Source organism: Musa acuminata, chromosome BXJ1-1, assembly GCF_036884655.1.
Source record: "Musa acuminata AAA Group cultivar baxijiao chromosome BXJ1-1, Cavendish_Baxijiao_AAA, whole genome shotgun sequence".
Lineage (NCBI taxonomy): Eukaryota > Viridiplantae > Streptophyta > Magnoliopsida > Zingiberales > Musaceae > Musa > Musa acuminata.
Window position 1 is genome coordinate 1,295,934 of NC_088327.1, and position 11,929 is coordinate 1,307,862.

General features: G+C 41.2%; 1 protein-coding gene across 2 annotated transcripts; it reads right to left on the reverse strand.

Annotated features, from left to right (window-relative positions):
* Positions 1–1,852: 1,852 nt before the first annotated feature.
* Positions 1,853–5,453, reverse strand: LOC135582140 (probable transcription factor KAN2). 2 transcript variants are annotated; one of them, XM_065080270.1, is made up of 6 exons: positions 4,593–5,448; positions 4,392–4,468; positions 3,828–3,873; positions 3,581–3,722; positions 2,292–2,355; positions 1,853–2,197 (listed from the first exon to the last, which is right to left on the reverse strand). In XM_065080270.1, the coding sequence occupies exons 1-6, from the start codon at positions 5,203–5,205 to the stop codon at positions 2,081–2,083; spliced, it is 1,059 nt and encodes a 352-aa protein (XP_064936342.1). In that variant the 5' UTR covers positions 5,206–5,448; the 3' UTR covers positions 1,853–2,080. The 2 variants fall into 2 exon arrangements, 1 of the variants encoding a protein (XP_064936342.1); XR_010476168.1 differs by having other exon boundaries at positions 2,135–2,197; positions 3,571–3,722; positions 4,593–5,453.
* Between the last annotated feature and the right edge of the window lie 6,476 nt (positions 5,454–11,929).

Sequence of the window (11,929 nt, forward strand, 5' to 3'; positions counted from 1 at the left end):
GTGACTCGCAGCTGCAGAAAGTAATTTGTTCTGTATGTATATATGTATGTATGTATTCGAGTAATGAACGATGATCACAGTGAGATTTAACCTTTTTTTCTTCTTCTTCTTCTTCTGTTCATAGCAGTGTTGACTTGGAGAGCAGCAGGGAGTAATTAATCTCATCTTTGCATTGCAGCGTGGAGTGAAACTGGAGACCAGAGATAAAGAAAGCGTCTTACAAAACCAAAGAAAAGCAGAAAATGATTGTTCAAAGTGTATGACTTGCAGACAGGTGGGGGTGGGTGGGTAAGTAGCAGCGACCACATGAAGAAAAGCCACCAAAGCCATCTTTGCCACCTCTGTTTCTTTCTATACATGTGATGCTTGCGTCTCTTTCTGGGTAGAGGCAACCGAAGATGCAAGCGAAAAGAGGGTATTTATTGCATTGCATTCCATTCATTGGTTTCATCATCATCATTGTTCTAATACTTCTTCCAACTTGCTTTTCTGAATTTATCGAGGAAAATTCAAAGCACTCCCTGCTTTTATTTGCCTAAACGAATAACTCTCCACCTTCTTTAGCTCATCATCCAAGTTCTCGAAAACAATTCTCAACTTGTGCTTCGATTTCATTCATCTTGCAGCATGCATGGTTGACTTGTCGACGAGGACAATTCAGATGTGATCGTAGGAGAATGCGATCCACACGTATCTCAGTTGTTTGCTAATCAGATCATTGCGGCATTGACTGCCAGATCGGGACATTAATAGGAAATAAATGCACATCACCGAGAAGATGACAGGTTATGTCAGAAAACAAAAAAAGGGTCTCCTCGACATGCACAGGCCAATCATCCAGCTCATTGCCATACATTTGTTACTTACGTGATGGGACACATCATGCTCTCCTCCTTGTGTTCCACCCCACCCTGCTGACATTAGGATCATGTACAACTACAACATCGATTACTTGTGTCCCTGGAATCCCTCCCTCGCATACGTGCCCAGAGTTGCTGCCACAGAATGTGCTGCCGAACACCCAACCACTGTTTTCAATAGCATCATTTCTGGTTCCTCCTCTCGACCATCCATGTCACGCACGCAGGTGATTTGACATGGCTTCTACCATCTTAAAACCATTCATGCTTGCTCCTCCTGTTGCTTTTAATTTTCATTTGGCTCTCCATTTGGTCTTCCAATGTGCACATGAGATCGTATGCGTACCTTTCTTTTTAATGCAAAGCGAACAAGTAGATGCCTGCCACTCTAGGATTCTAAACCTAGGCGATGCTCCTCGCTCGATATAGAGAGGCTGACTTCAGCTAACAAAGTAACAATGATATAAAAAAAAACCCTAGTCCTAAGCTACGTGATGGGATTTGACTACCCCATTCGCGAGTTACTTGCTGCAATATATTAACATCTCCGGTGGTCACCTCGTATTGATGGGTAAGTCTATGCTTTCCGAACCTTCATGTTTCTTTCCATGGACAAATACTATGTCTGACATAGAGCAAGTTTGTCAACGAAGACAGAAACCAGTTAAAAATCAAAGCCGCCCTTCATCACCATGGAGGAAGGAATTCTTACCACATGATTGCGACCGCAAGTTCTTTAACAGAGCTGCTCTTAGCAGCAAAATCATGAGCACTAGTCATTCTAACATTCATTGACTATAGTAAAGCACCGTCTCATCCGTGTGTTGGAGGATGCTTAGTTTCGTGATTGCCTCCTCTTCTCCCTTTCTCGGGAGAACACAAAGAAAAGCATGTGCACACGCATGAGAATGAACCAAGGCTGGACTTTTTGGCTTTTAAGAAAGCAAGAAAAAAGAGTATATATATATATATATATAATGCGTCCCGAGCCATAGGGAAACAAACACTTGATGTCATTGTGGAGAGCGTAGCTGTAGATTAATTTGCTTCCCAGCAGACATGGCCACATACTTTCTCTCTCTCTCTCTCTCTTCTCCCTTTTTCTTGCCTTCGCCTCGGTGGTGGGTGTCTCTTGTCACTTTCACTTTCCTTTTACCTTTTTTTTTTTTTCCTTCTTTTGAGCACTTTATTTGGCAACAAATACTTGGTGTCCTTTTAGGTCATTGTGACCTCCCCAAGGTGAACTCGAGATTGGGCATGCTTGAGCTCAATGTCTCCGACAGGCATGATGAGTTCATATCCGAATACATTTCCAAGCTTTTCGACCGCAGGTCCTTCTGCAGGAAAGAAAACAAAAAGCAGCTTAGCATCAGCTCGACGGTGATGGAGCTCATATCTCTATTTAGTCGAGGCAATTCGGCTGGTGTATACCTTGAACAAAAAATGCATACTCCCTGCGGTAGATTCGCCAGGCGTGCCGGTAAAGCATCCACCCCTGCCGCAAAAAGAACATGGAAATCAGTGTCAGCTGTAGGCAGTCAAGAGTATGATGATAGGAAAAATGTTCATCACGAGTTCTTTTAGATGTCACTGCCAATTAGCCTCTCGGGAAGAAGCTGCAAGGAAGCTTCAAATGGCTTAACCTTTGTTCGTCAAAAAGAGAGAGAAAATATGCCCACATGAGATGATGGAGGGGCCATTCTCGAGCCTCAGAGAACAAAAAGAAGGCACGGCATCATCTGTCACTTTAGGTACAGTTCTTTTCAGATGAGCCTTTGTCTTGGCATGAGAGAGTTGGGTCTTTTCTGAACTACTGAACACGGATCATAGCATCATCATGAAGGAAGGCTCAAATGTTCATGAGATCCTCGACAGATGGAACAAAGCCATGACATGCATGCTGCCGTTTCCCAGCACTTGTGCGAAGATCAATAGCGGAAAGCTAAAGCAGCAACCTAAAGGTTCCATAGGATCGATGGTGGAAAGGGGAAATTAGATAGGCATTCTTAGCCATATCATCGTGTGCTGCTCCCTCCCATGACTTCGATGAGAAGCAAACTTTGATCCTGTCCACTGGCTATCAGAAACCACACTCGAAGGAATAGAATAGTAATCAAACAAGTAGGCAGCCATGAACAAAATAGCATCAGTAATGAACGTTTGGGCTTTACTTTGTTGTTTGGCAGGGGAAAAGGTAAACGATGGACGCAAGAAATTGCAGAAAGCTGATTGATGTCATGAACATGCAGCGATATGTTTCCTTTTGGATCACACGAGAGAGTGTTGTGCTTTTTTGTGTCACGCACCTCTTCCTACGCATCATGTCATTTACGCTGGAGCATTCAAAATCCAAAGACTCGGTTTTCAACCTTCCCCTGACATGTTACGAGTACCTTTGCCGCACATCTTTTACGGCATTTACTTGCCGCATAGGTCTCCTGGACTGGAAAGAGGATCTCAAGTGGTAACTCAGATATCTATACATGCAAGCCTATTACCCAAACAACATGTCCCAACTCTACGCCTAGTATGCTATGCCACTGATTCTGAGAACGAGTTAGCCTCGAGAGGAATAGAAGAATTTGGTGAAGGTGATTCAGCACCGTGTTAGCAGTTTGATCGGCATTTATGTTACCATGCACACGGTTACCGGCGATTTGGTTGCTAATGCAAACTACTGATAAAGAAGAACGAATGTGAAGACAGGAACCTATCGGCACCTCGAAGAATTGCTCCAGAGACCGACACCATGCTGCATCGTCTTCGCCGCCGTCGATCCCGGTCCACGTGGATCTGGGTTGTCGGGTGAATTGTCGTCACAGATCTCTCCGGTTGACCCGTTCTCGAACCCGTCGGATTGGCCTACAGAACAAAAGGCAGCGATGAACTTGGAGCATGCTCGAATCGAAGAAGCAGCGACCTATTCGTCAGACGTGATGGAAGAGGTGATATGTGGCTGTTTGTTACCTGAAGAAAGTGCTGGTTTGTCCGTGTTCTTGACAGTCCGATACATCTGCAGTCATGAGCGTGTAGATGAATCATGATCATGAACGAGCAATTTATGTCGAAGAAGAAGAAAGCATTTCTAGCTAACAGCTCCTCCTGTTTTTTTGTCTTTGATGTGGTTAGCTACATGTAATTATGCAGAGTTGCTGTAGATTGTACTCCATCTTTGTCAACCTTCAGGAGTTGAATGTATGGTAGTGTTATCTTTCTCTCTCCCTCTCTCTTGTCTTTGTGTCGATCCCTTCCCATTCCCTGCAGCAGCGTGTTTTCTGCTTCATGTGCAAAAGCTGCTGCAGCGCTCCCCCGCACAAAGAGAGAGAGAGAGAGAGAGAGAGAGAGAGAGAGAGAGAGAGAGAGAAACGATTTCCATGATCAAACATCCTCATGGTCTTTTTGTCCATCAACAGCCAAAAAAAAGGAACGAATAAAAAAGCAAAGATGATTTGGAGGTAGAGGATCAAAAGCCCAATCTTGCAGATCAAAAGATTGATTTGGATGTTCTAAGAAGCCGTCATCTTTGCTTACCTGCAAGTGAGATTTCACATGAGCCAAGGTGAGATCTTTCACATCCATGAGCTCGAGAACCGACTTGGGCGTGGCTCCTGCGCTCCAACAACAAGAGACGGTCATGGCAGAAAGGTCAGATCGCTTCGTCCACCTGAATTGTGCCAGTATCGGGGAAGAAGAGATAATTGAGACAAGGAAAGGAGCAGCAGTAGATCGTACTCTCGTGCCCTCCCAACAGCTCCACGGCATGGACGAAGCGGGCGTGGAGCGTCGTCGTCCACCGCATTCTCGGCGCTCTCATGCTCCGTTTTCCAGGGAACCTCGTCGGCAGGAACCGTGATCTCGACAAGCCTTGTGTTGCAGCGAAGGGAGAGAAATTAGAGGTGGAAGAAGAGTCACACGGCTGCTGCTGCTGCTGTTGATGCAGTGGGACTAAAGGGAAGGAAGGCTTGTGCTGGTAGACTGGGATTCCCCTAATGGGCTTCAGCACGCCGAGGTCCTCGCGAAACCCAGCCTCCTGCAGCAGCGGGTGGTGGTGGTGGTGGAAGTGGAGGTGGTGGTGTTGGTAGTGAGGATGGGGACGGAGAAGCAGGCTGTCCCTTGCGCTGCTGCAGTCTGTGGCGCCGGGGCTCGCTAAGGAGAGGCCGAAAGCGGTATCACCGGCCATGGCTGTGCAAGGGCCGGTGATGCTCTTCCTGTTGTTGTAGCTGCTGCTGCTGCTCCAAAACCCTAAGTCCATGTTCTCATCAGCCTTCCTCCAAGCAGATGCTTGTGCGGTGTTGGGTGGGCTGATTTGGAGAGACAAATCTGGCTGTGCTGGAAACAGCTCCATTAATTTCTGCTCCAACACTTCAGATCTCTTCTTCTTCTTCTTCTTCTTCTTCTTCTTCTCTTCTGGTTGAGCTCTTCTCTTCCTGCTGTGGTGAAGGTTAAGGGAGAGGTAGATGTACTTGCTGGCTTGTGTGTGGAATAAGAAGCCTGTTCATATGGGTATGATGTAGAGGAATTTGTCTGGGAATGATGGTGTTACAGTCCAAAGAAGTTCTGATGTATGAGTTGGTTGTATGCAGTGTTAGCATGGAAGATGTGGAGGTAAATAGGTAAGATTTGGAGCGAGAAAGCTTGAATTCCTTGGTTTGTGTAGCTTACTTTGTCCAAGAAAGTGACACTCGAGTGTGTGTGTGTGTGTGTGTGTGTGAGAGAGAGAGAGAGAGAGAGAGAGAGACTTGTTCTTTGTGTGCAAACTGCAGAAGCAGCAAATTACCTCTTTTGGTACAAAGGATTTAGCTTGTGAGATGATCTCCTTCTTCTTGCATGTATTTGTGGATAAACTTGGAATTTGGATATCCTAATTGCCATGAATCCAATAGCAGATCACCACACTGTGGTTCTTAATCTTGATAGGCACATTGATCATGATAGATGAACAAACTTCATTAGTAAGCATTATTTTCTCTGCATGCTGCTTTCTTGTGATCTTTCATCATCTTAAAAGCCACCAACCTAATTGCTAGATGAACTACAAAAATTAAGCTAAGATTTCTTGACCCTGTGAGTTCATACTTCATAGTAGCACCAAGGATCAATTCATTAGGTTACCTTTGTGTACATCTTAGTGTTAATCTATCAAGTTTATGATAGCAATAGTTGTAATGGTAATATATATATATATATATATATATATATATATATATATATATATTACATTTAGTTTCACATTGATCAGCCAGCTTTATGATCTCAATATAAATATGATATCTTAAGCCATTCAAGTTTTGGTAATGAGTACTTGATGACGATTTAAACCATTTGATGAGAATTTTGGGGAGAGGGTAAAAATTTATATGGACTATCTGAATTATTTCAACTAATCAAAACTAAAAATGTACAATTCTATCTAAAGATGTTAGAATAAACCATCATGGCTCACCATAACCTCATAAATTTTAATATAAAATATTCTCTAAATCACTTGTGTTTTGAAGAATATTTACCTATCGTCGTAAAATGATTAAGAATTTCATGTTATAAATAGGGGTCTCTGTAATATATATATATATATATATATATATATATATATATATATATATATATATATATAAGCTTTGTTTTTTTTTTTCTCTAACCTTTCACATTCAATTTCTAAATCCATTTAAAATCTTAATTACTTTAAGCATAAGAGAAAAGACACAATCATATTAGAGTTTTTTTTCTAGTATGAGGATTCAATGATCAGGCCTACAGATTCAATGATCACGATCAAATTTAAAAAATGAGCTAAGTCGGATTAGCATAACCAATTTATAATCAATTACTTTTATTACTTCATATTATTCGCCTTCGATACCTTACTCAACAAAACGTAGTATAAGGTGAAAATCAATTCCGAAATCTAAATAAGAGGATAAGATTATTAGATACTGAGGTATTGAGTCCCTCATAATACAAAATTATATATACACATAAAATGGCTTACAGAAGAAAACCCTAAAAGCTTTTGATTGCATCTGAAGTTGCTGGTTGGTTTTCCCTGGTTTCAGTGCCCATTTGGTCTACATGATCATATGGGTCTGTTCAGTAGCCAACAGAGTCTTATTTGCCTCAGCTAGGGTTAGCAGTGGATGGAAGAGATGACCCTAAACCTTCATTCCCAATACCCACAGTATCTTCCACACTGGAGCTACCACAATAAATAATACTCACACTCTCCTCCCCTGTAGTCTTTTCTTGTTTGACAAAAAGGTTTGCCCCTCCTTTGAAATTTGATGCACAACTGTGTGGCAGCACAATATCTTCCTTCATATGGATGAGACCCCTCTCTCAACCCTAGAACACAACAATTTTATATCCATGAGGGTAGTAGCATGGGGATCCCAATGGGGAGAGAAAAGGCACTACATGTTGCTTGGGAGAGACCACATAGCTTTAGAAAACAAGCTAGAATTAATGACACAGCATTGGAAGTCTCCATCTCTGTTTTGGTGCCAATTTAGTTGCTGTTGGTTGGAGGACAAGGTCTCAAGGCCACAAGCCAGAGATCAAGAAACAAGAACTGATCCTTGAGCACTACAAAGCTTGGCTCTCCACATCCATGCCATGGATGGAGGGAGACTGTGTGGCAAGTGACCAATCAATGTCAACTCTCCTCCTGGGGTGAAGAGGAGGGGAGGATGATGATTAGGATAAGAGTGCTGCTGTGGGTCTCCAAGAAGGTCTCAAGCTGTGATGAGGGCAAACATGTCAAGATATCATCATCATCATTATTATTATTGTTATTATACTTGTCCTCCACTCAATGTTGACCTTCTTGGGGACCTAAAGACATTAATCTCAAGGAAATGAATGTTAGTTAAAGAAGGGTTAAGAAAGAAGGTAGCACTTGACCACCTCAGATAAATTTGGTGCCATTTAATATGTTACTTCTCCCTATATATAGCATGCCCTTGGTGAGACCCAAGAAGGAATCTCCAAGTAATTACTAACTTGAGCTTCAAAGTTTGATTAGGTTTTGTCTACATTACACAATTCTATGTTTTCATCTGGTGGTACCTTCATGTGATTCCATTATCAGCAGACAGAAGCAGATGGAAGAGTACCAAATCTCAATACACTTCCTATAACAAATGGATATCAGTCTTTTTTTTTTCATTTAAAGAATAACATAATCAAGTTTAGCTTTGAGCAACAACATGATGCTTTGCTAAGGTCAAAGTTCTGGTGGAGATCATCAATGCATATCCACATCAATAATAAAAGAAGCTGACTTAGGTAAAATGTCAGACAGAAATGAAAATGCTGCCTATCGTACAGCATTTACAAAGAAAACTCTCAAGATGTTGTCATGGTAAAGGCACACCTAGGGTTTGCATTCAAGGTGTATTATGGTATATTTAATGCCAGTAGTTCATGGCAGACAGGAATAATAGATGGAGGCTAACTACTAGCAGTATCGGTCATGAAGAACAAACAAGTGAGAGGCTAGATATTGTCTAGAACTGCTCCTATAAAAACATGGGTTGGGTCAGATATAAATCATTGTCCAGATCAATAATACTAATGATTCCACTTTCCTCCACCTGTTTGTTCTCATCCAATGGAGGATTTGCATCATGCTAGGTGAATCTGTTGTTCATCATTTAGAAGACATTCACAATTGACCAAACCAATATTCCAGTCTCATCTATTTAAGCCATAAGCCCCCTTTTCACCTTTGTTCTTCATGCATCTGCATCACTATAAACTGGGGGTTGCACTTGATTAAATGTTAGAAAAAGGTTACCATCACAGTGGGGACTTACTGTTGATTCTTGTGAAAAGATACAACACATTTATAATTTTCATCAGAGTGTACATTTGACATTTATTGCCATTGACAATGATCTAGCTCAACACAAGGAAGGGTCATTTACAATATCAATCTTGTCATGTTGAACATGGTGGGCAAAGTCAGATGCATTGGCTGAAGATGAATTTGGTGGGCAAGTTCAAGTCATATCAAAATTGTACAAGAACAGATCTGATCCTTTGAGGCTGGCTTGCTTGCTTCTAAGATGAAAACTTGGGAGAACATCTCTGTTAGACATGGAAGCAAGCATGATTGATTGCTCATGCACTTGTTTGAGTGCACATAAATTGCTTTGATTGTCCTCTCTTCAGCCACATCAAAATTCTCAATCCATACAAAACCATCTTAATCCACACAGATGATCCGATCGCGATTTAATCCGTCGGTTCGCCTAATTAGTCGCTTAAAATGATGGGTCAATTGCAGCTGGCCACATCAATGTGCTAATGACAGGTCTTGGGGGGAGGTGGGAAGCATGCACCAGCCCTGAGAGAAATCCCTGGATCACAAGACACCTAGGACCAGTTGTTGCCCTCACCTTGCTGCTCATGTGGCTTTCATGACCAGCCCTGAGAGAAATCCCTGGATCACAAGACACCTAGGACCAGTTGTTGCCCTCACCTTGCTGCTCATGTGGCTTTCATGGCTTTTATGGTCCATTGATACACAAAAGCTGGACCTCTTCTTGCCTTTGTTCTCATCCTCTTCACAAGCTGTTTTGTGTGGACAAGAGCTCTGTCTTGTTGCTTCCAATGTTTGGTCTGTGTGCATCCATGCCCATCAAATGAAAGCAAGGCCAAACAAGGGGTCCCATGGAGAAAAGATGGATCCCTTTCAAGGAGGTCATCCTCCATGACATTTAGTTGTAGAATTCCCCACTCACATGTGTCTCGATCTTTCTTGGATGGAAGATTTAAGGGCATCAGGTACTAAACTTTTACCCAAGATAGAATAAACAATGCATGTAGTTCATACAGTCACATCTAAATGAGGTATAATGATGATAAAAAAGTATTAAGCCCAGAATAAAGATTGACACCAGGGAGAGCACATAGCACAATGACATATGCTTTGCTTGATTCTTTGACAAAGAACAAACTTCAATCAAAACTAAAACCACATTACCAGGAAACAATATTATCTATCTCATCCTAATACCAGAACATGGTCCATACATCATTTGCCCTAATCATATACTACTAGCTCAGAGGCCCTACAACTCAAGAAAGATTTACATATCTAAGCAGCACAAGTTTTCATGTGATTCCAAGTGCAGCACAACATGGCCCCAGTTGGACACCTGACCAATATCTGAAAGCAAGAAAAGTGTGGAGACTTAAGGTTTCTTTACTTACTAACTGTATGTAGGCTTTATTCCTTCCCCAAAAACTAAAAAGCAGGAGATATTGGAGCCCCTTTATTCCTGCCTCAGTAGGAATGATCAGCTATATCTCACATATATTCTACATATCCAAAAAGGTGCGGATGAGACCATAAATTAAGTCAGATGGTGTCCACCATCATTGTAAATCTAGGTTCAATTGCACCATTTCTCTTTCTCTCTTCCAAGCTGTGCTGGTAAAGAGTTGGCTGCAGAAACACACTGTCATGAAAAGCTTTTGGGCTCCAAAAGCAGCAGAAAAGAAAGAGCAGAAAGGAATCATGTATGAGGGCGAAGCTTCAGTTGGAAGGTTAAGGAACAGGCAGTAACATCCAAATGATTCATAGACTGTTTATGCATACATGTTAAGGTGCAAAAGTGCATTGGATGGCCTCATGAACTCAATCAGATATTTAACAAACAAAAGATACTTGGCAGAGATATCCGGGTTTGAATGGAACGGATCCATACCCATATTTTCAGAAAGGATTTGGATCCAATGATGGTTTGGTAAATATAATTAGTATGACAAATCCATGGCCCATACCTTAGTTTGATGAGTTTTAGCACATCAAAAGTGAGGATCCATACCCAAAAACCTTGAAGCAAATTTGGATCCACCAGCTCCAAAAATAAAGCCAGCCGCTATGTGCCTTTAACCATGTGAAATTTAGAAATGACCGAGACCAAGTTAATAATAATAGTATAATACACACATCTAGTCCCATGAATCAATTCAAGTCTTCTACTGTTTTCACAGTGGGCCTAAACTAGAGGTACTACACTCTCTTCCAATCTCCTTTAACACCTCTCCTTTTCCTTTTGATGGTATCCCTACACCTCCTTTGTATCCATCAAAGGACAATTGGGTTGTGGAAAGGCATAAAAGAGACACCATTGGAGAAGAAACCAATCACTGCTGTCCCATGAAAACCGATCTCTCTCTCTCTCTCTCTCTCTCTCTCTCTCAAAGAATCATACAAGAGGTTCCAGCCTTATTGACATACCAATTATCTGTTATCAGTAAAGAACGTTTGCCAGTTGGAACAAAGAGTTAATATAAAAAAAGAGGAGATACAAAATGAACATATAAAAGTTCAATAGATTATCCATCAGTATCAATCAACCTTAACACACACACACACACACACACACACACACACACATATATATATATATATATATATATATATATATATATATATATCACAGAAACGAATAAGGTTGCATATATTGATCCTCCTCATACTTACATAGAAATAAGTGAAATAAAAAGAGTTAACATTACAAAAAGACTGGGATATAATAAAGCAAACAAAATGAAACTAACATATACACACATCCAACAGATGTCTAGTAGTCACCTGTTATGTCACCCATCCTTGTGATTCAACCTTGCATCATTCATATACCTACGTGTGTATAGACACAGATGCATAAAGATGCCTACCTAGCATCTTTCTTTAATAATGTCTTCTCCAACTAAATCATGTGAATGGGCCTGTTCCTATCAGACTGCATTCTGGTACTAGTAACATTCTATATTCCTATTTATCCAAAAATGGTAAGCAACAGCAAATGATAAATGGAAAGAGGAAATTGACATTACATGTTTCACACTTGTCAACAGTAGAAGGGCCCTCTTAAATGAATCCCTAAGAGGCCTCTTACAGTATCTTCATCAAGAAACTGATGAAAAATACAATCAAGGAACATGTCAACTTCCTACACTAGCTTCTAAACAAGAAACCAATGATAGTGGTCACATTTGTAAACAAGATATGATATCTAATTTAGAGAAGAGTTTCTGGAAGTTGAAACTTCACAATG

Excerpts from the sequence above, each read along its gene's own strand:
- LOC135582140 (XM_065080270.1), bottom strand. The coding sequence starts at position 5,205 with ATGGAGCTGTTTCCAGCACAGCCAGATTTGTCTCTCCAAATCAGCCCA. Across the intron at positions 3,874-4,391 it reads ATGTGAAATCTCACTTGCAG|ATGTATCGGACTGTCAAGAA; the intron begins GTAAGCAAAGAT and ends TCATGACTGCAG. Across the intron at positions 3,723-3,827 it reads CAAACCAGCACTTTCTTCAG|GCCAATCCGACGGGTTCGAG; the intron begins GTAACAAACAGC and ends TTTGTTCTGTAG.